Raw genomic sequence first — 23,592 nt, forward strand, 5'->3', positions numbered from 1 at the left:
GGGTCTGGGGGTCCCGGGCGGGGCTCACCTGCAACTCGGCGCGCTCGGCCTCCCAACGTGCCTTCTCGGCTTCGAAGCGCGCCCACTCGTGCTGGATAAAGTGCAGGATCCCGGGCAGGCTCAGGGGCTCCGGACCCGCTGTGGGGCCGGGGCTGCCTCCGCCGCCGCCTCCCTTCCCTGCCGGACCGGGCCCAGGGGCAGGACCAGAAACTGGAGCCGCCCCAGTCGGGCCCGGACCCGCGCTGGAGCCGAGCGGTCGGCAGGAGGAGGAGGCGGCAGCGACCGCGGCAGCGGCTCGCTCCTCCATCATGGAGGCCCTGGGGCCGGCCCGCGCGCCCGCTGTGCCTCGCGCGCCTGCGCGGCCACGCCAACCCCCCCCCCCACCCAACTCCTGTGCGCGCGCCCGGCAGGGGAGGGGGGCGGCGGCGAGCGTGAGGCACCGCGGGCGCGAGCCTCGCCCACCTCGGTCGACCCCCTAAGGCGTGCGCGCGCCTGAGTGCGAGGGAGGGGGGCGGGGCGGGGGCGCGCGACCCTCGAGGCTAGCAAAGGAGATCCAAGCTGCCCCGCGACAGTCGCCCTAGCCGGAGCTAGCTACACTTGGGAAGGGGCCTCTTTCTACCTCGCTCCTCCCACTTTGGCCCTGGGAGACGCTAAGGACTCTCTTCTAGGGGGTCCTTAGCCCCTCCCCAGACCTAAATACACCCCTTGGACAATGGATTTCACTCTTTGAACCGCGACCACCAGGGTGGTTACAAAAGTGGTCCCATCCTGTCTGATTCCTGGCCAGGTCGGTTGCCATGGTAACCCTTGCTAACCTGGAGCACCCCTCCTCAGCCTCCACCTTTGTGTTTGTGGAGCTCCAAACCTCTTCTGTCTCTGCACCAGGAGGTGGTTGCTAAGGCAACCTAAGTCCCTGGTGGTCCTTCTGCGCCTACCCCCATCAGTTACTATGGCAACCCCTCTCACCTAGCTGCTCAGGTAGCAAAGACCCCAGCTCCACGGACACTAATTTCTAAGAAAAACATCTGTTCCCCAAAGTCCTCCCCAGTAGCTACCCTGTTGGCACATTACCATGGTAACCATCTCCCGTCCCATGTGGGAGGTCCATGGACCAAACCAACCAGATGTTTTTATTTAGAGAAGATGCTCTGCTGCTAGGCTGTTGCTATGGTTACAGGGCCTGGACCATCCCCAGGGAGATGAGGAGCTGACAAAGCTAATCCCTAGTTACTATTATAACAGGACAGCCCCACCCCTTTCCAATAACTCTTGGAACTAGCCTACCAAGGTAAGGGAGTTTTAGAGTTGACTCTGGGGTGGAGTGTGCCTAGGAAAGGAATTGTCACTTCTAGTCCTACCTCTTCGGGACACATTCATGAGAGAGGGATGGTTACAGGTTACTATGATAACTGACATCCCGCCCTCCTGCTCCCGTCCCCACCCCCGTACTCCTGAGACACCCTAGGTGGTACCCAAGCTTATGGGTCAGGATTCCGTGATCTTGTAGAGGTCAATTCTGTGGGGAAGGTAAAATTGTGCTGTTTTATGCAGAATTGGCTCATTTGGGATTTTCTGGTTCTCCTTTTCTCAGCAGAGCTGCTGAGCTGGGCTGGAACCACCCTCCTGGAACTCCCCCAGCCTGCCACCTAGGAGGTAAGAGGTCCCGTGGGGTCATCACAGTCACATGGAGACCTCCCTGTCCTTATCTCCAAAGACTTTCGCACATAGATCTCGTTTTTCCTCCCTGCTCCAGGGCTGAGGCTCAGGCAATATCAGAGCAGTGCACTTATATTCAGTTTTGTGGGAAACACAGAGAGGCCAATAAGATCTCAGGCTAACTCTCCTCTCCTTCCCTGACCACCTTCTCTAAGCAAGCCCCTGCTGGTTTTCTGCCTTATCTGTAAGTTGTTTGTTTGGGTTTTGTCTGGTTTCTCAGATCCAGAGGGCAGTCCCAACTCAATGGCTACCTCCTTCATTCTGCATCTTAGAACACAGGTTCTGGCATGGAGAATGCTCCACAAATGTCTGCTTGTTGGTCATTGGAGTTCACCTTGGCAAGCACCTGTCAGGTTAGGGCCTGGAAAGGCTCACTGAACAGTCACTAAGGTTGGTGTATCTAAGAGCTGCAAGAAGACAGCAGAGTTTATTGGCTCATAGCAAAACTTTAAGCTGGGTGTGGTGGCCCTCACCTGTGATCCTAACTACTCAAGAAAGTCCAAGTTCAAGAGCAGCCCGGGCCAGAAATTAGCGAGACCCCCATCTCACCCAACAAGCCTAGCATAGTGATATACATCTCCCAGCTACTGGGAGGTGCAGAGGTAGGAGGATTGTGGTCTGAGGCCAGTCCTGGATGAAAACTACATGAGCCTATCTGAAATACCTAAAGCCAAAGGGGCCACGGGTGTGGCTCAAGTGGAAGAGCGCCTGTCTAGCAAGTACAAGGCCCTGAGTTCAAACTCTAGTACTGCCCCCCCCCAAAAAAAACCACAACTCTAAAATCAGCTTCTTGGGATCACATCCTATGTCCACTGCTTCCCAGTTGTGTGACCTTAAGCAAGTGACTTCACCTCTCTGTGCCTCAGTCTCTTCATCTTGTGTGTGTGTGTGTGTGTGTGTGTGTGTGTGTGTGAGATGCTGGGAATTGAGCCTCCTGCATGCTTAGCACACACCCCACCCAGCCCCTCTCATCTCTCAATGTGATCCCACCCTTAGGATTAAATGAGAGAATGCCTGTGAAGTGCAGAGAACAGGGCAAGTGTTGACATTATCATCCCAAGTCAGGGCAGGGGAGGACAGCCAGGTCTTCAACATCACCCTTTATCCCCCTTCCCCCAAGGAAAGGCTTTTGCCCTTACAATTGAAGAAGCCAAGAGCCTCATCTAGATATTAGATGATACCTTTCTCCTACATTTTCTTCACACCCTTACCAGCAGGTGGTGCCTCCTCCTCTGACCATCAAACCCTTTGGTCTCTTAAGAACCCAGTTCTGCCCTCTTCCCTACTGGGCTCCTGACAGAGCAAAATGGCCTTTGAGGTGGGCACTAGGGTCCAAGTCCCTACATCCTTTCTATCTCTAAACCACAAAGATAGAAAGCCACTCATTCATTTAACACATCCTTTTCAGGACCTACTATGTGCTAGGCACTGAGCTGTGCTCTGGGGGTACAGCAGGGAACAAAACAGACAAAACTTATCCACCACCTTCTGTGGGGACTCTGACAATAGACAAGATAAAATTGTGGCTGGGAGTGGTGGTTCATGCCTGTAATCCCAGTTACAGGGAGGCAGAGGTAGAAGGACCCACCCGAGCAAAAGTGCAAGACTCTCTCTGAAAAATAACTGAAGCAAAAAGGGCTGAGGGAGTGACTCAAGTGGTAGAGCATCTGCCTAGCAACCTCAAGTCCCTGAGTTCAAACCACAGTACTTCCAGAAAAAAAAAAAATATCCATATGCTTCCTGTTGGGGAAAAAATAAGACAGGATGGGGAGGAAGTATGCAAGTGATAGAGAGTGACATTATCCAATAGGATGGCCAGAGGAAGGGCTCACTGGAAGGTGACAGTTGAGCAAAGACCTAAAGGCCCTGGGGAAAAAGCATCCAGTCAGATGACTGGCAGTTCTATGGCTGGAATATCCCAGGTGTGTTTGAAGAGTGGGGCTTAGGGGCTGGTTCGGCTAGAGCTGAGTGAGCAAGTCAGAAAAGACTAGTACTCTCGAGGGACCTCATGAGGGACTGTCAGGACTTTGGCTTCTCCTTTGAGTAAGCTGAAAGCCTCAGGAAAGTTTGAACAGAGGCACAGCAGGATCTAATTTAGCTTCACAGGATCCCTTTGCATTGAGTGGGGACAGACAGAGGGAACAAAGGTGGAAGCCAGTGCTCTCTTGCTGGCCTTCCAGGGTTTGAAGATTCTAAAACTACCTAGGGGCTGCTTAAGATTTTTAAGACCTGGAAAATGGACTGGAAGTGTGGCTCAAGCGGTAGAGTGCCTTCTTTGCAAGCGTGAAGTCCTGAGTTTAAGCCCCAGTCTCACCAAAGGAAAAGAAGAAAAGAGAAGACCTGGAAGATGCTGTGCTTCCAAAGGTTCCTGCCGCACAGTAATGACTTCCACCAGGGCAGGGGTGATGTCTGTGTGTCCATGGCTGTGTCCCCACAGCCTAGAGCAGTGTCTGGTGTGTTGGAAGAGTGCACCAGACAGACCTGGAAGCAATGAAGAGAGGAAGGACCAAGGATCAGTCTAAGGTCTGGAAGCAATTGCAAGGTTCTAAAGATTAGAAAGTCACACTTTGTTTCCTTTTTCTTTTTCTCAGTGGTACTGAGGATTTGCACTCAGGGCCTTGCACTTGTTAGACAAGAGCTCTACTACTTGAACCATGCTCCCAGCCCCCTTTTTTTGATGTTGTTTGTTTGTTTTCTAGATAGGTTCTTAAATTTTTGCCTTGGCTGGCCTTGAATCTTGATCCTTCTACAGCTCTGCCTCCAAAGTAGCTGGGGTTATATGTATGCATCACCATGCCCTGCTTGTTTTTGAGATACGGTGTCACTAACTTTTGCTCAGGCTGGCCTCAAGCCAGGATCCTCCTGTCTCCATCTCCTGAGTAGCTAGGATTACAGTTGTGCACCACTACAGAGGGTTTTTTAGTTGTTGTTCTTGTTGTTATCATTGTTTTTTGAGATCAGGTGTCAATAAGTTGCTCTTGAACGTCTGCCTCAGCCTCTTGAATAGCCAGGACTACAGGTGCTCACCACTGTGCCTGTCTCACCACTGTGCCTGTCAGAAGTCATTCTTTATCTTTGCAGTACTGGGAATGGAACTCAGGGCTTCACACATGGTAGACAAGTGCTCTGCCCCCAAGTGACTCTCAGCTGCGAAGTCACTTTTTTTTTTTTTTTTTTGGTGGTACCGGGGTTTGAACTCAGGGCCTACTCCTTGAGTTACTCCACCAGCCCTTTTTTGTGTTGGGTTTTTCTCAGGCTAGGTCTCAAGAACTATTTGCCCAGGCTAGCTTTGAACTGCAATCCTCCTGATCTCTGCCTCCTGAGTAGCTGGGATTACAGGTGTGAGGTAGCTCACCTGGCTGGGAAATCACTCTTAATGCAACTCAAATTCCTGAGCCCTGTCCAAACTGCATTGTGGAAGGACAAGTGGCAGAGATGGGTGAAGAGGGGTAGGAAGAGGGAGAGAGAGCAAGATCAGGCCAGGTTCCAGGCACATGACAGTAAGGCAGAGTTTGGTTCCAAAGACTTGAATGCGCTTTCTAGACACACAAAAGCCTTGACCTTGGCCATTGTCGTTTAGGTTGTTTTGTTTTATTTTGAGAAAAGGTTTTACTATGTATGTAGTCCAAGCTGGCCTAGAACTCTCCATCCTCCTGCCTCAACCTCAGAGCTGGAATTACAGATGTGCACCACCATGTCTGACATGGCCATCACATTTTTACCAAGTGCAGTCTCAGCAGCTGTGATGTCCTGGGGACAGTGATGGAGACAGTCCCAGCTCTGTTCTCAGGGTGCAAAGGTGATGGCGCAGACAGACCAATCCCCACCCAGTGATGAACAGACGAGCAGGGCTAGGGTGAGAGAGGCCAGGGCTGCAGGGGCCTGAAGGGCAGTCCTGACTCAACCTGAAGTTCAGGGGGGGGACTTGCTGGAGGAATAAGTGTCTGACTGGGGCTCTCCAGGAGAAAGAGGCCTGGAGAGGAGGGGTGTCTGAGAGAAGGGCCTCCTAGACACAAGGAACAGAATGCAAACACTTAGCAATAAGAACAAATGGAGAAAAGGCTCCAGTTTGAGAGAGACATGGCAGGAGATGAGTTTGAAATGGTGGGGAGGTAAGTGGAATGTTGTAAGAACTTGACCTTTCTCCGTGGACACTGGGGAGCCATGGCCAGGTTGGAGCAAAGAGGAAGAGGTCAGATTTGTGCTTTTGGAAGACCTCTCTGGCTACCATGTGGAAGGGACTTGTGAAGGGGTGGGGTGGGGGTGCTGGGTGGGAATCTGGGAGGACCAGGGCAGTGGAAATAGGGAAGAGAAGTCAGAAATATTTAAGAGGCAGGAGTATCCAGTGAGTCTCCAGGTCCCCTCTCTCCAGGAGGGAAGAAACCTATAAGAACCTTTCTTGGTGGCTGGGGGTGGGGCTCAGTGGTAGGCCTTGCCTAATGTGTGCAAGGCCCTAGGTTCCATCCCCAGGATCACCCCCCACACCCCAATCCTCCATGGGGAAACTTTTTGAGTATCTGCTGAGACCAACTAAACCTAAGTAGTGACAAGGACAGGGAGACAGCGCCATCTAGGGCTTGCTTGGGGGAGTGGCCAATGAGTGGAAACAGATTGTGTTCTATGGTTGACAGCCTAAGTTGTTTGTTTTTGTTTTGTGGTCTTTACTTTTGGACATAGCAGCTCCTTATGTAGCCCACAATGGTCTTGAACTCTCAGTCCTTCTGTCTCAGCCCCCCTGTCCCCCACCAGTGCTCTGATTACAAGTGTGTACAACCACACCCAGCATTTTGACAGATTCTTTTGATAGGATTCACTTTAATTTTTTTTTTGTGTGTGTGCTGCTGGGGTTTGAACTCAGGGCCTATACCTTGAGTCACTCTACCAGCCCTTTTTTTGTATTATTTATTTTCAAGATAGGGTCTCACAAACTGTTTACCCATGCTGGCTTCGAACCATGATCCTCCTGATCTCTCCTGAATAGCTAGGTTTGGACCACCAGTGCCTGGCGTAAAAGTAAATTTTTTTTCTTGAGAGAGCGTTTTGCTACACGGCTGACCTCAAACTCACAATCCTCCTGCCTCAGCCTCCTGAGTGCTGGGATTATAGATGTGTGCCATGAGGCCCAGATCTAAAAAGTTTTCTAATTTTAAGAAAGTCAGTCAGCCAGGCACTGGTGGCTCACACCTGTAATCCTAACTACTCAGGAGGCAGAGATCAGGAGCATGCGGTTCGAAGCCAGCCCTGGCAAATAGTTCATATGACCCTATCTCAAAAAAAATACAACATAAAAAGAAGGGCTGGTGGAGTGGCTCAAGATGTAGACCCTGAGTTCAAACTCCAGTACTGAAAAAAACAAAACAAAACAGGGTTGGTGGAGTGGCTCAAAGTGTAGGCCCTGAGTTCAAACCCCAGTACCACAAAAAAAGCGTCTGGATCAAATGTACCATCTTAACCAGTTTTAAGTGCACCTTTCAGAGGTATTAAGTCCATTCACATTCTTGTACAAACATCTCCAGAAGTGTTTCATCTTGCAAAACTGAAACTCTGAGGGCTGGGGACATGGCTCAGCGGTACAGCACTTGCCAAGCATGCATGAGGCCCTGGGTTCCATCCCCAGCACCTAAAAGAAACAAACCTTGAAACTCTGTACCCATCAAACAGTCCCCATCCCTGACCTCCAACCCTGGGCAACCACCTTCCTGTCATAGAGAGTTTGACCCATGCCATTTTAAAATATTTTTTTAATTAGTGGTCAACATTTGAAAATTGGGATAATTTGAGGGGCGCCAATGGCTCACACCTGTAATCCTAGCTACTTGGGAGGCTGAGATTAGGAGGATCGATCGTGGTTTGAAGCCAGCCTAGGCAGATAATTCATGAGACCCCCAGCCCAGCTCCAAAGTAACCAGAGCAAAATAGACTGGATGTGTGGTTCAGGTGGTAGCATGCCTGTTTTGCAAGCTCAAAGCCCTGAGTTCAAACCCTGTCCTACCCCACCCCCCCACAAAAAATTGGGATAATTCTGATTTTAAAAAAAATAAACATTTCTGGCTTCTTTTGCAAAACCTAGACATGGCTAACCATCAGGAAGGAAATGACAAGATAGCACAAGATATGAAGAAGTAAAAAAGGGAAGGTCTTGGGGTATGCAGGAGCCAGGGCCAGGTGTGGGAGGGACAGGTACAGGAAGGGGACTTCAGTGGCTTCCTGGAGGTAGAACCATAGAAAGTGCAAATTAGGCCTAGAAATGGATGGTTGGAGTGCTTAAAACCAACCCCCCAAATGAGGTGACAGAGGACAGGCAAGATGGGCTTGAACTAGGGAGATGATTCATTTGAGAAAACCTTACTTAGCACCTAATGCATACCTGGTTCTGTCCCAGGTGGCAGTGGGACCCAGTAGTGACCAATGCTGGCTCAGATCTTGCCCTCATAGGTGCCCCAGTGTGGGAACAAAAACCACACCCCAGGAAGTGATGATTTAAAGTGGTCAGGCCAGGATAAGGGGGGTCAGGGGGCTAAGGGAGCCCAGAGCAGATGCCTGACCTAGCTGGGAGATCCAGGAGGGCGTCCTGGAGGAGGGGAGTCAGCACTGAAACCAAACAGAGAAAAGAAAGGGCTCACAGAAGCTAGGAAGAAGGGCATGGCTGAGGGTTGGGAGAGGGAAGCTTCTGACCTCCAGCTGCAGCCTCCCATTTTATCTCGTCTCCCTAGGATGCCCTGGACACCCAGGTAGGGCCTGAAGTCGGCCCCATGCGGCTCACTCGCTGCCAGGCTGTCCTGGCAGCAGCCATCACCCTAAACCTCCTGGTCCTCTTCTATGTCTCCTGGCTGCAGCACCAGCCCAGGAACTCCCGGGCTCGGAGTCCCCGCCGAGTATCTGCCACCGGTCACCGTGTCACCGTGCTGGTGCGGGAGTTTGAGGCCTTTGACAATGCTGTGCCTGAGTTGGTGGACTCCATTCTCCAGCAGGATCCCGCCCAGCCCGTGGTGGTGGCGGCTGACACCCTCCCCTATCCGCCTCTGGCCCTCCCCCGCATCCCCAATGTTCACTTGGCGCTGCTCCAGCCCGCCCTCGACCGGCCCGCGGCGGCCTCGCGCCCGGAGACCTACGTGGCCACCGAGTTCGTGGCTCTGGTGCCTGACGGAGCGCGAGCCGAAGCACCGGGCCAGCTGGAGCGCATGGCTGAGGCTCTACGGACAGGAAGCGCACGCCTGGTGGCCGCTCCGGTCGCCACCGCCAACCCTGCCCGGTGCCTAGCCCTGAACGTCAGCCTGCGGGAGTGGACTGCGCGCTATGGCCCGGCACCGGCTGCGCCCCGCTGCGACGCCCTGGACGGGGACGCGGTGGTGCTCCTGCGCGCCCGAGACCTCTTCAACCTCTCGGCGCCCCTGGCCCGGCCAGTGGGCACCAGCCTCTTCCTGCAGACCGCCCTCCGCGGCTGGGCGGTGCAGCTGCTGGACTTGACCTTCGCCGCTGCGCGCCAGCCCCCGCTGGCCACGGCGCACGCGCGCTGGAAGGCGGAGCGCGAGGGGCGCGCGCGGCGGACGGCGTTGCTGCGCGCGCTGGGAATCCGCCTGGTGAGCTGGGAGGGCGGGCGGCTCGAGTGGTTTGGCTGCAGCAAGGAGAGCGCGCGCTGCTTCGGGACGGTGGCGGGCGACACGCCGTCCTACCTCTACGAGGGGCGCTGGACGCCCCCGTGCTGCCTGCGCGCGCTGCGCGACACCGCGCGCTACGTCGTGGGCGTGCTGGAGGCCGCGGGCGTGCGCTACTGGCTGGAGGGCGGCTCACTGCTGGGGGCCGCCCGCCACGGCGACATCATCCCGTGGGACTACGATGTGGACCTGGGCATCTACTTGGAGGACGTGGGCAACTGCGAGCAGCTGCGGGGGGCCGAGGCCGGCTCGGTGGTGGACGAGCGCGGCTTTGTGTGGGAGAAGGCCGTCGAGGGCGACTTCTTCCGCGTGCAGTACAGCGAGAGCAACCACCTGCACGTGGACCTGTGGCCCTTCTACCCCCGCAATGGGGTCATGACCAAGGACACGTGGCTGGACCACCGGCAGGACGTCGAGTTCCCCGAGCACTTCCTGCAGCCTCTGGTGCCCCTGCCCTTCGCCGGCTTCGTGGCGCAGGCCCCGAACAACTACCGCCGCTTCCTGGAGCTCAAGTTCGGCCCCGGGGTCATCGAGAACCCCGAGTACCCCAACCCTGCGCTGCTGAGTTTGTCGGGCAGCTGAAGCCCGGACGTCCGCACCCGGGGTCGGAGGGACATTGGGGCACCGGGAGCCGCCCTTTGTCTTTTGGGGTCTGTCTGGATGTGATGTGAAAAAGCTTTGATTGGGCAGTGGGGGGCGCGCTGGAAAGAAGAGGGGTGACCTGACCAAGCAAAACAGGACGCGAGAAGCCTGGCTTTGGCAGAGAGAAACAGGCCACCGACCGGAAGCAACATCCTAGACTCTCAGCCGGTCCTGCCCACTGCGAGCGATGGGTATGTATGGGGACCTCCTGGGTCACCCCAGTAATCGCGGTTACTGCTGGCATTTAGTGGACAGAGCCAGGGTTGCCAACCCGTCCTTGCAGGGGCCAGCGTAGCCCCAGACCTCGTGCAAATGCCCTGAGCGACATTCTACGAGCCCTGCGCTCCACCGCTGGGACAGTCTGGGGAAGAGTGGGATCTAGAGCCAAACTGGCAAGCTTCAAATCTCCGCTCTACCACTTGCGAATTAGGTGAGCCTGGGGCAGTGTCTCTGCCACCGTTTCCCTCCAGGATTCCGAGTGCCGTCAGGACCCTTGGCTGTTGGGGTTGCCTCACCACTAGAGGGCGCGTCTGTCCTACTCCTTGTGGCCTGTGGCTGTCAGGGCGACCGAAAGCCCCAGCGCCTCTTTAGTCTTTGGTCTGTCAGAGACCCTGTGGAGGCTGGACAGCGATGGCCACCTCCCCTTCTCCCGGAATGTGTCACCTTCCCTCTGAGAGAGCCTTGTCTGCTGCTAGTAACCCTATCCTGCCAGGAGGATTTTTTTATTACTTAACCACTTCCCCTGCCCACACCTGTTCCCCACGGCCAGGAGGACTCACGATAATCTTCACTTGTGTGGCACACTTGCTGGGTACAAGACACGCTGGCACGTTTCACATGGACTGACTTGCCCCTCACCTCTACCCTCTGAAGTGACAGCTGCTATTAAGTCCATTTCACAGGAAGGTCTGAGACCAAACTGGGAAGTCATTCGCCAAGGTCAGATAGCTTGAGAAGTGGCAGATTGGGGACATGGAGTCAGGCCATCAGACTCCGAAGCATTGATTTCCTCATGATGCCCGCCTCTATAAATGGTACCCGAGGGGGCTGGGGAGGCCATGCCATTCAGCAGGGAAAAACCTTTCCTTCTTGATCGCACACCTGAGAGTAACATTGGGTCATGTGCTCCCAGAATGTGCGTATTTATTTATAAGTTATGTACAGGTACTCCCACCAATCTATTACTAATATGGCCTAAATTATTCCATTTTAAACTAAAAAGTTAATACAAATAGAGATTTTTGTTTTCTTGCCTCATCCTAATGACTTGTTACCGAACACCTCCTGGGTACAGTGTTTTAGTTTTCTGTTTTGTTTTGTTTAATGAGATGGAGTCTGGCTATGTTGCAAACTGGCCTTGAACTCCAGGACTCAAGTGATCCTCTAGCCAGGGCGATGGTCACACCTGTAATCCCAGCTACTTGGGAAGTGGAGATCAGGAGGATCAAGGATCGAGGCCAGCTTAGGCATAAAGTTAGTGAGACCTGATCTCGTTCAACAAGCTGTAATCTCAGCTACTCGGGAGGCAGTAGGTAGGAAGACTGAGGTCGGAGGCCAGCTCAGGGCAAAGACACGAGACCCTACCTGAAAAATAGCTAAAGCAAAAAGGTTTGGGGGTGTGGCTTAAGTGATAGAGCGCCTGCCTAGCAAGTCAGGAATTCAAAACCCACCACTACCAAAAGAGGAAGAAAAAGAGAGAGAAAGATCCTCCAGTCTCAGCCCCCTGAGACCTGGATTTACAGGTGTGCACCACCATGTGCTGGCTCTGCCTGTGTTTTTTTAAAAAAGGACAGCTCTGAGGTAGAACACTTTCCCAGCACACACAAGGTGCTAGTTTGGTCCCCAGTACCACAGAACAATAAGTAAATAGAGCACAGGAAGTCAGACATGGTGGTACACAACTGTATTGCCAGCTATACTGGAGGCTGAGGTTGGAGGATCTCGAGCACCAGAGTTCAAGGCCAGCCTGCAACATAGCAAGACTGTCTATAAACGAATGAATAAATAAGTAAAGAAAAACAAATACATATCTGGGCACCCATGGCTCACACCTGTAGTCCTTGATACTTAGAAGGCTCAGAAGGAGGATCTCTGTTCAAGGCCAGCCCAGGCAAGTAGTTCTAGACACCCCATCCAAAATAACCAGAGCATAATGGACTGCAGGAGAGCACCTGCTTTGCAAGACTGAAGCCCTGAGTTCAAACCTCAGTCCCACAAAAAAAAAAAAAAGTAAAAACAAATAAAAGCACAGGCCCTGAGGTAGCAGAAGCCTGACCCAATCACTGCCACTTCCAGTGTGAACTTGGACCCTTGCTTTGCTCCTGAGAAGTGAGCGACAGTGAGCGCACCGGCCACACGGGGGCGCTGTGAGGCGCGCTAGTGGTGAAGGGGCTGGAAATCAGGCATGATTGAACCCTGGCTTGACCATCTTAGGCAAGTCACTGCCTCTCTGGACACTGGGACACTGGTGTGCAGCCCTCGGAGGAGGGCTGTCTCCTGAGGCTTACACATCCATAGCCTGACTTCAGAACTCGCCCTCCCACAAGTGGTTCCCAAGAAAATGTGTCCTGTAAACATAAAGTCATGGTTCGGGATGTCACCATGACTGCCCGGCACTAGGAAGGCATGGCCTGAAGGTGGAGATGTTTTGTTTGCTTTTGGTGGTAGTAGGGTTTGAACTCAGGGCCTCAAGCTTGCTAGGCAGGCACTCTACCACTTGAGACACACTCTCGTCCCGTTTTGCTTTGGGATAGGGTCTCGCTTTATGCTCAGGACTTCGCTCCTCCTATTTGTGCTTCCCTGCATAGCTGGGCTGACAGGCACATACCGCCATGCCCAGCCAGTGGTTGAAATGGAGTCTGGAGAACGGTTTGCCTAGGCTGGCCTCCAGTCGTGATTCTCCTGATCTCTGTCTCCTGAGTAGCTAGGATGACAGGTGTGAGTCACCAGCTCCCAGCTTGAAATTAATTTTTTGTGTTTAAAAATTCTTGGTGTGAAGGAGCCAGGCTCAAGTGGTGCTGAAAAAAAAAAAAAGGAAATTGTTGGTATGAATTCTTTCTTCTCTGTGATCTCTGACTCTCTCTCTGTCTCTGTCTCTCTCTCTCTCTCTCTCTCTCTCTCTCTCTCTCTCTCTCTCTCCCTCCTTCCCTTTCTGTTTGTCTCTGGTTTCCTTAAGACAGGGTCTAGCTGTCTTACCTGTGCGGTAGCTGAGGTTACAGGCGTGCTCTGCTGCACCTTCTGTTGGCAACATTTCCCAATGGCTTTAGGCAATCATGGTCTATAGTAGCGACCTTACCTTAGCTTATCAAATGCTTCCAGCAATTTCCTTTAAATTGAAAGCCATTAGGGACCTGAGCTCTGAACAGATTAATAATTTCTCTAGTGGGACTAGAGTTTGACTTCAGGGCTTCACACTTGTAAATCAGGCACTTCTACCCTTTGAGCTACACCTCCAGACTATTTTGCTCTGGTTATTTTTTTGGAGATGCTGGGGGGGGGGGGTCTTGTGAACTATTTGCCCAGGCTGGACTCGAACCAGGATCCTCCCAGTCTCAGCCTCCCAGGTAGCTGGGATTACAGGCATGTACCTCAGTGCCCGGCCATTTCTCAGTATTAGCCATAGTATTTAGGGAGAGTTTCTCCTCTCTCCACTGTGCCTGGGCAGGCAACAAATACAAACTTTTTAGGGCTTGGAGGCATGGCTCAAGCAGTAGAGCACCTGCCTAGCAAGTGCAAAGCTCTGAGTTAAACCCAAGTAACACTACTGAAAAACAAAAATGACAACAAAAAAAATAAAACCTTTCTAAGCCTTGCCATACTGTCTGATGTTCTTTTTTTTTTTTTTTTTTTTTTTTTTAGTGAGACTGGGGTTTGAACTCAGGGCTTTGCACTTGCAAAAAGCAGGTGCTCTTCCACTTGAGCCACACCTCCAGTCCTGTCTGATGGCTTTATATATTCACCAAGTTTAATATCAACTATGTTATAACAGAAAACAATCCTAACAACTAATAAGGATTAATGAGTTTATTTAGAATATAGATGATTGAAATTTACTGCTTTATCTGAGTATAGTGGTACACGCCTGCAATCCTAGCACTCTGGAGGCTGAGGCAGGAGGATCATGAGTTCAAGGCCAACCTGGGCTACATAGAGAGAGTCTATCTCAAAAAAAAAAAAAATTTTTCCAAGCCACATGCCAGTGGCTCACGCCTGTAATCGTAGCTACTCAAGAGGCGGAGATCAGGAGGATTGAGGTTTGAAGCCAGCCCAAGGCAAATAGTTCTCAAGATCCTATCTTGAAAAAACCCATCACGAAAAAGAGCTGGTGTTGTGGCTCAAGGTGTAGACCCTGAGTTCAAGCCTGTTAAAAAAAAAAAATCCCTGCAAATTCATAAAAGAGCAGATCCATTAAATTTTAGCCTTCCTTGCAAGTGAAAGTGCTGGAATGATTATCGGAGTGCAGAATCAAACCATAAACACAAAGTCACTTTTGCGAGGTGTTAATGGCCGTGAATTTTCCAGGAAGCACAACCGTGTGTAAACTGAGGGATGCTTGTGTCATGTTTTGTTAGACACTGGGCCAGGGATTGTCTATCAGATGAGAAAATCTCATTGCACACAGTCATGGTGATTAGACACCAATGGAGCATGTCCCCACAGTGCTGGGGCTGGGTGACTCAGGGTCTAGACGTCTGTCTGCCTCCTGGGGGTCTGGGGAGGTGGCCCTGCCCGTCCACATGTGGACATGTGTACTGTAAACTACTATGGCCAGGCGCCATGGTCACGCCTGTAATCCTAGCTACTCAGAGGCAGAGATCAGGAGGATGGAGGTTGAAAGCCAGCCCAGGGACCCTATCTCGAAAAACCACATCACAAAAAAGGGCTGATGGAGTGGCTCAAGATGAAGGCCAAGTTCAAGCCCCAGTACCACCAAAAAAAAAAAATCTGCTTTTTAGCCTTTTGAAACAGAAATTAATTAATTTAATCTTCTAATTTTAATTCAGGAAATAATAAATTTTTTTTCTTTTTTGCAGTTCTGGGGATCAAACCAGGGACCTTACTCTTCCTAGGAAAGTGTTTTGCCCATGAACCTCACCCCAAATTAGGGATTTTTTTCCCTTTTTTTTTTTTTTTTTTTTTTTTTTGTGGTACTAGGCCTTAAACTAAGGGCCTCAAACTCACTAGGCAGGTGCTCTACAACCCCAGTCCTATTTTGCTTTCCCTATTTTTGAAATAGGGTCTCAAGTTTTTGCCTGGGGCCGGCCTCAGACTTCAATCCTCCTACCTATCACTTCTGAGCAGCTGAAATTACAACCACTCACCACCATGCCCGGCTTTTAGTGGGGAGTTGGTTGAGGTGATGTTTTGTCAAGTTGCCAAGACTGCCCTGGAACTCTTGGGCTCTTGGGCTCAAGCAAGTGGTCCTTCTGCTTCAGCCTCCCAAGTGCTGGATTACAGGCATGCACCACCTAGAGGATTGCTTTGAAAATCAGGAGCAAGTGGATTATATTGTCTGTGAACTCCATTTTAGCAGAGCTGAGATAATTTTCTCAGAGCTGACATTCAAACCAGCACAACACTGGTGTAGCCACACAGGCAGTTAAAACACAAAACTATTAAATGGCAGATCATATGCCTATCAGGAAATAGCCACCACCAGGAGCCCTCAGACTATCTGTACCCTCCTGTTCTCCCTGGAGACCCCCTGCAGTTCCCTCCAACCTGGCAGCCACAGGTGTACCGGGCATGGTGGGAAAGAATGGGACAATGCCTTTGCCAAATAGAAAGTATTTTGTGGAATTCCTGGACATTAAAAAAAAATTGCAACAGTGTGGTGGTGCACTCCTGTAATCACAACTACTTCGAAGCAGAGGTAGGAGGATTTTTGAGTTCAAAGCCAAGCCTGGTCTACATGGCAAAATCCCATCTCAAAAAAAAAAAAAAAAAGAGGAGAGGAAAAGCAAGAAAGGGAGAGAAAGATGGGTCCTAGGGCGTGACTGGTGGGTGCTTTTTCTCCCACTTTTATGTAACCTTGCCCAGTGGCCTTGGGGCAAGGCATAACAGAGCCGTTGTTTGAGCAGCTGGTGAAACATGGCAAGCCTCCAAGGTCATATAGCTGGCAGGCAGCCAGAGGAGCCAAGCCAGCATTTTACAGCCAGGCAGCTCTGCTGCTGGAGCCCTGCTGTTCATCCATTCCGCAAACATTGAGCGCCTGTTGTGAGCATGCAGGCTGTGCTTGGGGTATACAGCAGTGAACAAGACAGAGATGGCGCCGATGGAGCAGGCATCCTGGGGGCACAGGCAGTAAGCAATAAAAATAAGAAAATTATATAGTGTGTTAGGAAGGGATTATTGGTCTTTTAGTAGAGGGCTGAGGTGGTAGTGAGCTTATCTAGCACCTGTGGGGCCCTGGGTTCCATCTCCAACAATAAATTAATAGGGAGCCCAGCGCCAGTGACTCACACCTGTAATCCTTGCTACTCAAGGAGGCAGAGATCAGGAGGGTCACAGTTCCAAGCCAGCCCGGGAAAATAGTTTAAGAGACCCTATCTTGAAAAAACCCTTCACAAAAAAGGGCTGGTGGAGTAGCTCAAGGTGTAGGCCTGGAATTCAAGTCCCAGTATACAGTATATATTTTTTTCTCTTACAGAGAAAAAAAAATAGGGCTGGGTGTGGTATGACATGCCTGTAATCTCAGCACTCTGGAGGCTAAGGCAGGACAATCAGGAATTCAAGGCCAGATCCTGTCTCAAAAATAAATTAAAAAAAAAAAAAAAACAGGCATCAGTGGCTCACACCTGTAATCCAAGCCATTTGGGAGGCTAAGGTCGGGAGAGTCACAGTTCATGGCCACCCCAGGCAAATAGTTCGAGAGACCCCATCTCCAAAATAAGCAGAGCAAAATGGACTGGAGCTGTGGCTCAAGAGGTAGGGTGCCTACTTTGCAAGCGCAAAGGCCTGAGTTCAAACCCCATCCCCCCCCCAAAAAAAAGAAAAGTGGAATAAGGTGTTCCATGGGTAAGGGAGGTAACAGGTTGGAGGGTTGTAGAATAATACAGGGGGTTAGAGAAGGCCTTGCTGAGATGACATGGAGCAAAGATGTGAAATAGTTAAGGAAGGGGGGGGACAAGATTAGGAGGATCACAGTTCAAGGCCAGCCTAGGCAAAGTTATCAAGACTCCACCTCAACCAGTAAAGCTGACATGGTGCTGCACACCTGTCTCACAAGTGCAGGCCTTGAATTCGAACCCCAGTACTGCCATAACAATTAAGATAGACACACTCATGAGGCCCTGAGTTCAATCCCCAGTACCAAGAGAAAAAAAAAAATAGACACAGTAAGTTTTTTAAGTTTGGGTATTGGGATTTGAACTCAGGGTCTCTAACATACAAGGCAGGTGCTACCTGAGCAACACTCCAGCCCCACAGTAGGGTTGACTCAAACAGCAGATTTTAGGTTTTAAAAAAAAAAAAAGAGCAAGTTATTACATTGGGATTATTTGGATGAGAGTTCTTATATCAAGGGATGCCTACATGAGTTGTACAAAGCCCCAAGTTCAAACACCAGTACCAAAAAAATATGCAGCCAGGCATGGTGGTAGATGCCTTTAATATCAGCACTTGTGAGGGTGAAGTGGAAGATTGAGATTTGAAGGCAAGTTTGGGCTGCATAAAAAGATCCTGTCTCAAAATACAAAAACAAAGGCCAGGGATGGAGCTCAGTGGTAGGGCACTTTGCCTAGCATGCACAAGGCTATGAGTTCAATCCTCAGCACTGAAAAAAAATAATAAAATAAAGATGGGCTGGTGGAGTGGCTCAAGTGGTAGAGTGCCTGCCTGCAAGTGTGAGGCCCTGAGTTCAAACCCCAGTGCCGCAAATAATAATAATAATAATGATAATAAATACAGTGTTTTATCCAGAAGTTTGGACTGTGTGCCAACACACACTAGGGTCACCACTCTTCTGACATCTCCCCAGAGAACAGTGTAGCATGTTCTAGACCTTCATAGAAATGCACCTAGACAATGTGTCTTCATTTCTGACTTTAAACAAATTACCACGGTGGCATATGTAAGTACAGGTTCTTCAGTTGTCTTGGTTTGTTTTACAACAGGGTCTTGAACATGTCATCCTCCTGCCTCAGCCTCCTGAGTGCTGGGATTACAGCTGTGTGCTACCATGCTCTGCATTGCTAGTTCTTTGTACTGCCGAGGTCTTCCTAGTTTACCCAACTGTTTAGTCTCCATCTGTTGGCGATTATACAGAGAGCAGCTGCTGAGTTTGAACTCAGGTGCTCTACCATTTAAGCCATTCTGCCAGTCCTTTCTTGTGTTGGATCTCAGGAACTATTGGCCTCAATCTTTCTAATCTCTGCCTCCCAAGTAGATGGAATGACAGGTGTGAGCCACCAGTGCCTGGCTGTTTTTTTTTTTTTTTCAGGACTGGGGCTTGAACTCCAGGCTTTGTGCTTGTAAAGCAGTCACTCTATCACTTGAGCCACGCCTCCAGTCCATCTTGCTCTAGTTATTTTGAAGGTGGGGGTCTTAAAAACTATTTGCCCAGATGGCCTTGAACTTTGATCCTTCCAATCTCAACCTCCCGAGTAGATACAACAACAGGTGTGAGCCACAGGCACCTGGCTCAAATTCTTAAAACACCTGATTAAATACACTTGACACTCAAATTTATTGCTAAAAAATGTTCTCTGGAGTGATAGTATTTATCTTTGGTCTCTCCCAAAGGGTTCTGGGAGTGTTTATGTGGAGGGAACACAGGGCCTGTAGACGTAGACAGAGTGGGACATACTGTGGAGGGTTAGGTGGTCACAGAAAACACACACAGCACAACTAAAGCCACTATCATAGCCAGCATTGTACGGGTTGAACACCCTTCCCCTCAAAGTGTGGAGATCTAGACATGGTGACTAGTGCCCTGAAATGGGGAGCCTTGGACAGGGTTGAAGATTTGAGGTCACTCTCTTGCACGTACACATACACCCCAGCAACAAAGCTGCCCAGTCTCCAGTTCAGAAGGACAGGGGTCCCTGCAGACTGAGCTACAGTCTATCCTTTCACCCACACTGGTGATGGTAATGTCCACGTGTCCCCAGCAGAGCAGGGCAGGGGAACCCCTCCTGGGGTTTACATAACTGATTCCTTCTCATAGGTGGCAGCATCGCTGCCAGGGCCCTGGGGGTGTTTGAGGAGGGGGTTGCCTTCCTCAGGGGCAGTTTGCAGGGGAGTTAGTGGCACATCTCTCTTCACCTGGATTAGCTCAGGCTCAGAGCTCGGCGACTTTGTCCGATCCACATAAGATTGGAGCAGTCCTGCCCCAAAAGCGTCACCTTCCACGTTGAGGATGGTACAGGACCGGTCCCTAAAAAGGTCCAAGCGATGGGGAAGTGAGAGGGAAACCTCCTGCCTGTCCCTTTCACTGGGGCTCAATGACATCCTGGCTTCCAGGAGTCCCCATCAGTCCCCCAAACCCCTACTTACACAAGCCAGTCCACAGCCAGGATCAAGGAGATGTCCTTGACAGGGAGGCTGACGGCTTCCAGGATGATGGCGAGGGTGAGCACGCCTCCAGCGGGGATGCCGGCCGCCCCCACACTGGACGCGGTGGCCGTGACCCTGGGGAAGGGGAGAGGCAGATGGAGCTGTAATGGGAGGAGACAAGGGTCAAGAGGTCCAGGGGTCCCAGCCATGGCCCCTGAGTACTCACAGGATGGTGATGATCTTCACGAAGTCCAGGGACTGCCCGTTGAGCTGCGCGATGAACACGGCGGCCACGCACTGGAACAGTGCTGCACCGTCCATGTTGACCGTGGCACCGATGGGCAGGATGAAGCGGCTGATGTGCCTGGCCACGCCGTTCTTCTCCTCCACGCACTTCATCATCAGCGGCAGCGTGGCGGAGCTGCCAGGGCCGGTGGGGCAGAGTTGGTGCGGCAGAGTTAGTGCGGAGCCACCCAGCCCCGCCCACCACAAGCCCCGCCCATACCCAGTCCTCATAGACTATCCGCCGACAGGCCCCGCCCACCACGCAGGCCACACCCACGCGGGTCCGGGGGGTGGTGGGGGGGGGCCGTCTCCTCCCTCTGACTACCAGCCTTTCTCTTCCCACAGCTAGAAGACACTCAGGATCCCACAAAATGCTGGGATTGCAAAATGAAGGACGTCTGGCCACCCCTGGAAGAGTATAGACTGGCCGCTTCCTCTCAAAATACCCACAAAAAGTCACACCTAAGCGGGGTGCGTGGTGGTACATGTCTATAATCCCAGGATTCAAGAGGCTAAGGAGGGAAGATCGCAAAAGTCAAGGCCAGCCTGGGCTACATAGTAGCAAGACCATGTTTCCAAAAAACAGGGGGTGGGGAGGGAGGGAAGGAAGCTGGGGGCGTGGCTCAAGTCCCTAACAAGTGCCAGGTCCTGAGTTCAGTCACCAGTGTGGGGGAGGGCAATCACTGCTAAATGCCTGCGAGGTGGCTGGCTCCAAGACGAATAGTGTTCTTGGAGATGCCACAGATGGGAGAGTTGGGTGCTGACACAGGGCACGGGGTAAGGCGGAAGGAGGTCCCTGATGTTGGACCCAGAGTGGAACAGGAATTCCCAACGCAAAATTTCAGGGCTCTTCAGACGCCTGATACCCACTCCACGTCCCTTTGCATAAGGCAATGATGCACACCTGGAGGAGGTCCCGAAGGCGGTGGCCAGCGGCGTCAGGATGCCCCACAGGAAATGGTAGGGGTTTTTGCGGGTGAAGATGAAGTAGATGAGAGGCAGAACCAGAAGCCCATGGATGGCATGGCCCAGCAGACAGCACAGGATGTATTTGCCAAGGATGGCGAAGAGCTGCCCCACATCCTTCATCTCAACGATCTTGCCGGCCACCAGGAACAAGATGCCCACCGGAGCATACCTAGTCACCAGGGAGACAGGTGCCTGCAATGGCCGGGCATCAGCGCCCCCTACTGACCAATCTCCCAGTTCTCCCCTGGGATCCTCTGATCTTCTGGCTTTTCATTTTGAAGGTAGTCCAGCCAAGAGAAAAAAGCCAGCGTCCCAGACTTGAACTTGACCCCCGAGTGAGAAACACTCATCATGTGTGAGTCATCTGCTTTCTGGGTTTGCTTGTTATAGCAGCTGGTATGCTCAGGACATCATGAAAAATAAAAAGGTCGTAGCTGGGGTCCTAATAACTCCCAGGTAGGTGGCATTTATGACTCATGGAGCCCTTGATCATGACTGAATCCTCACAAGAGCCCATGAGAAAGATCCTATTACAAGCGCATCTCTTGTAGTTATTATAGAATCAAATGCTGAAGCTGGGTGTGGTCGTGCACGCCTGTAGTCCCAGCTTCCTGGGAGGTGGAGGCAGAAGGATCACAAATTCAAGGGCAGCCAGGGCAAGATCTCAAAAGCAAAATAAAACTGGGTGCCAGTGGCTCACACCTGTAATACGAGCTACTCAGAAGGCAGAGATCAGGGGGCTTGCATCAGCCCTAGGCAAATGGTTCCCAACACCCTATCTCAAAAAAATCTCATCACGACAAAGGGCTTTTGGGGTAGGAAGACCCCACAAGGCCTAAGATGGACTTTACTGCCTGACTACTAGGGTTCCTATCTCCCCAGCCTCAAAGACACGAGGTTTGTCCAGCCCACGTCCTGGCCAGTGGACATGCCTGAAAGTTATATAAACAAATGCTTAAGTAAATTTTTGTCACTGGTTACTGTGGACATGCTATAGGCTGGGCACCGTCCTGAGAATGCCATTAACTCATCTGTGCCCTTTGAGGCTGCTGTCATGAATCTCATTTTCCAGGTAGGGAAACAGACCCAAGGGGCCTGAGAACTTCTGGTAGGCGGTGTGAGAATGAGGAAGCAGGCTAGCCTGGCCTTACTCACACCAGCACCCAGGGTCCCTAACACAGGACATATTCTCAGGGCTGGCAGTGTGGCTCAAGGGGTAGAGCACCTGCCTAGCATGAGCGAGGCCTGAGTTCAACCTCCAGTACTGGAAAAAAAAAAAAGAAAGACATACTCTCAGGTCTGGGCTGTAGCTCAGTGACAGAGCACTTGCCTAGCAAGTGCAAGGTTCTGCGTTTGATCCCCAGCTCTGCAACAAAAAAAATAAAAATAAAAGATGCTGGGTGTGGTGGTACACACCTATAATCCTAGCCCTTGGGAGGCTGAAGCAAGAACTTGGCATCAAGGCCAGTCTGGGTTACAGAGTGAGACCCTGCGTCAAGCAAAACAAAACAAAACAAAAAAAGGAGACATACTTTTAAAAATATACTCAATTTCACCAAGAGCTCTTGCAGGCAGTAGGCACACACATGGTAGTTCACGGATATTGGAATTTGGGGGGCAGGGCAGGAATTCTCACTGGGCACTGTGGCTCATACCTGTAATCCCAGCCACTTGGGAGGCTGAGATCAGGAGAACTGAGGTCTGGGGCCAGCCTGAGCAAATAGTACTTGAGACCTCATCTCCAAAATAACCACAGCAAAATGGACTGGGGGTGTGGCTCAAGCTCCTGCTTTGCAAGTTCAAAGCCCTGAGTTCAAAGCCCAGTCTCACAATAAATAAAGAAAAGAAAACTGCAGTGGACCAGAGCCAAGTAGTGGCCACAGTTGGCTGTCTTTTGTCACCTTCCAGAAAGGTGAAGAAGGCACCAGCATCAGCATCTCAGCATTGGTGGAAGTTAGCATTATTGGCAGTTTCTAAACTAATTCTTTTAGGTCAAGTTGAGCTAACGGCTCATCTGAGCAATGACAGTATTCTTAAAAGGAATCTTTCCCGTCAGAGGTGTAGTGTGGCTTGTTGTACTGAAAACCATGGTGTCCCACGTCCACTCAGGCAGGACACCCCCAAACCAGTTCCAATTTTCTCGCTCATGAAGGGCAGGTCAGGACCACATGGAGAAGACTGAGCCCTGGTGAGCAGTATTGTAGCCATTTTATAGAGGAAGAAACTGAGGCACAGAGATGGCAAGTGACTTGCCTAAAGTCACACAGCTAGAGGATGGCAGGTGTCGATTTTTGAACTCAGGACCCTGGGGTCCAGGGAGTGGATGGAGGATCCCCACCAACCCCACACAGACATCCCTGGCCCCTCCCACCACCTACCACATGATCCAGGAGACCAGAACCATGGTGGCGTCATTGAAGGAGTTGAAGAATCGGATGAGTAGCTCCCCCTCAGGACCCAGTTTCCGCAGGGCCACACCAAAGACGATGGCGAACACCACCAAGCCCAGAATGTTCATGCCCTCCACCTCCTGCCCCACCTTCAGGCAAGGAACACATGGGGGTGGGAGAGGGGACACTCAGGCCATCCGTCTGGCCACTGAGAGCCTGTCCTGGCCACACTGAGCCCGAGCAAGAGACAACGCAGCACTCCTCCAGCCTCTTCCCCCAAGCCTCATGATCCAGGTCCAAGGGCAAGAGACCTGTCACCAGGGGTCACACTGACTGCACTGAGCTGGAATAGGGGTGCCCAGGGGAGAGCAGGAAGGAGTGGGAGCACTCATGGGGAGCTTCCTGAAGAAGACACATTTAGCTGACACTGAAGGACCAAA

At 51.5% G+C, this 23,592-nt stretch overlaps 3 protein-coding genes and 1 non-coding gene across 10 annotated transcripts in view; 1 reads left to right on the forward strand and 3 right to left on the reverse strand.

Annotated features, from left to right (window-relative positions):
• The window catches only part of Strn4 (striatin 4), a 23,514-nt gene extending 23,174 nt beyond the window's left edge, over positions 1-340 (reverse strand). For both annotated transcript variants that reach the window (XM_020171040.2, XM_020171031.2), the window contains exon 1: positions 29-340. In XM_020171040.2, the coding sequence (XP_020026629.1) occupies positions 29-310 (282 nt within the window). In that variant the 5' untranslated portion in view covers positions 311-340. The remainder of the gene's footprint in view (positions 1-28) is intronic.
• Positions 1-20,378, forward strand: part of Fkrp (fukutin related protein) — a 20,462-nt gene extending 84 nt beyond the window's left edge. The window contains exons 1-3 of one of the 4 annotated variants that reach the window (XR_012442654.1): positions 484-1,653; positions 8,430-10,443; positions 20,139-20,378. Coding sequence is in view for 2 of the 4 variants with exons in the window: in XM_074057785.1 (XP_073913886.1) it covers positions 8,469-9,953 (1,485 nt within the window). In the remaining 2 variants the exon portion in view is untranslated. Of the gene's footprint in view, positions 1-483; positions 1,654-8,429; positions 13,827-20,138 lie in introns of those variants that run through there. The other 3 variants (XR_012442655.1, XM_074057785.1, XM_074057786.1) reach the window with 3 other exon arrangements.
• The window catches only part of Slc1a5 (solute carrier family 1 member 5), a 25,904-nt gene continuing 19,915 nt past the window's right edge, over positions 17,604-23,592 (reverse strand). For all 3 annotated transcript variants that reach the window (XM_020171013.2, XM_020170996.2, XM_074057784.1), the window contains 5 exons: positions 23,141-23,301; positions 20,698-20,931; positions 19,735-19,929; positions 19,509-19,643; positions 17,604-19,389 (listed from right to left, as the gene is read on the reverse strand). In XM_020171013.2, the coding sequence (XP_020026602.2) occupies positions 19,155-19,389; positions 19,509-19,643; positions 19,735-19,929; positions 20,698-20,931; positions 23,141-23,280 (939 nt within the window). In that variant the 5' untranslated portion in view covers positions 23,281-23,301 and the 3' untranslated portion in view covers positions 17,604-19,154. The remainder of the gene's footprint in view (positions 19,390-19,508; positions 19,644-19,734; positions 19,930-20,697; positions 20,932-23,140; positions 23,302-23,592) is intronic.
• LOC141418354 (small Cajal body-specific RNA 23) lies at positions 22,834-22,958 on the reverse strand. Its single transcript, XR_012443010.1, has one exon.

The sequence above is a fragment of the Castor canadensis genome, chromosome 16, assembly GCF_047511655.1.
Source record: "Castor canadensis chromosome 16, mCasCan1.hap1v2, whole genome shotgun sequence".
Lineage (NCBI taxonomy): Eukaryota > Metazoa > Chordata > Mammalia > Rodentia > Castoridae > Castor > Castor canadensis.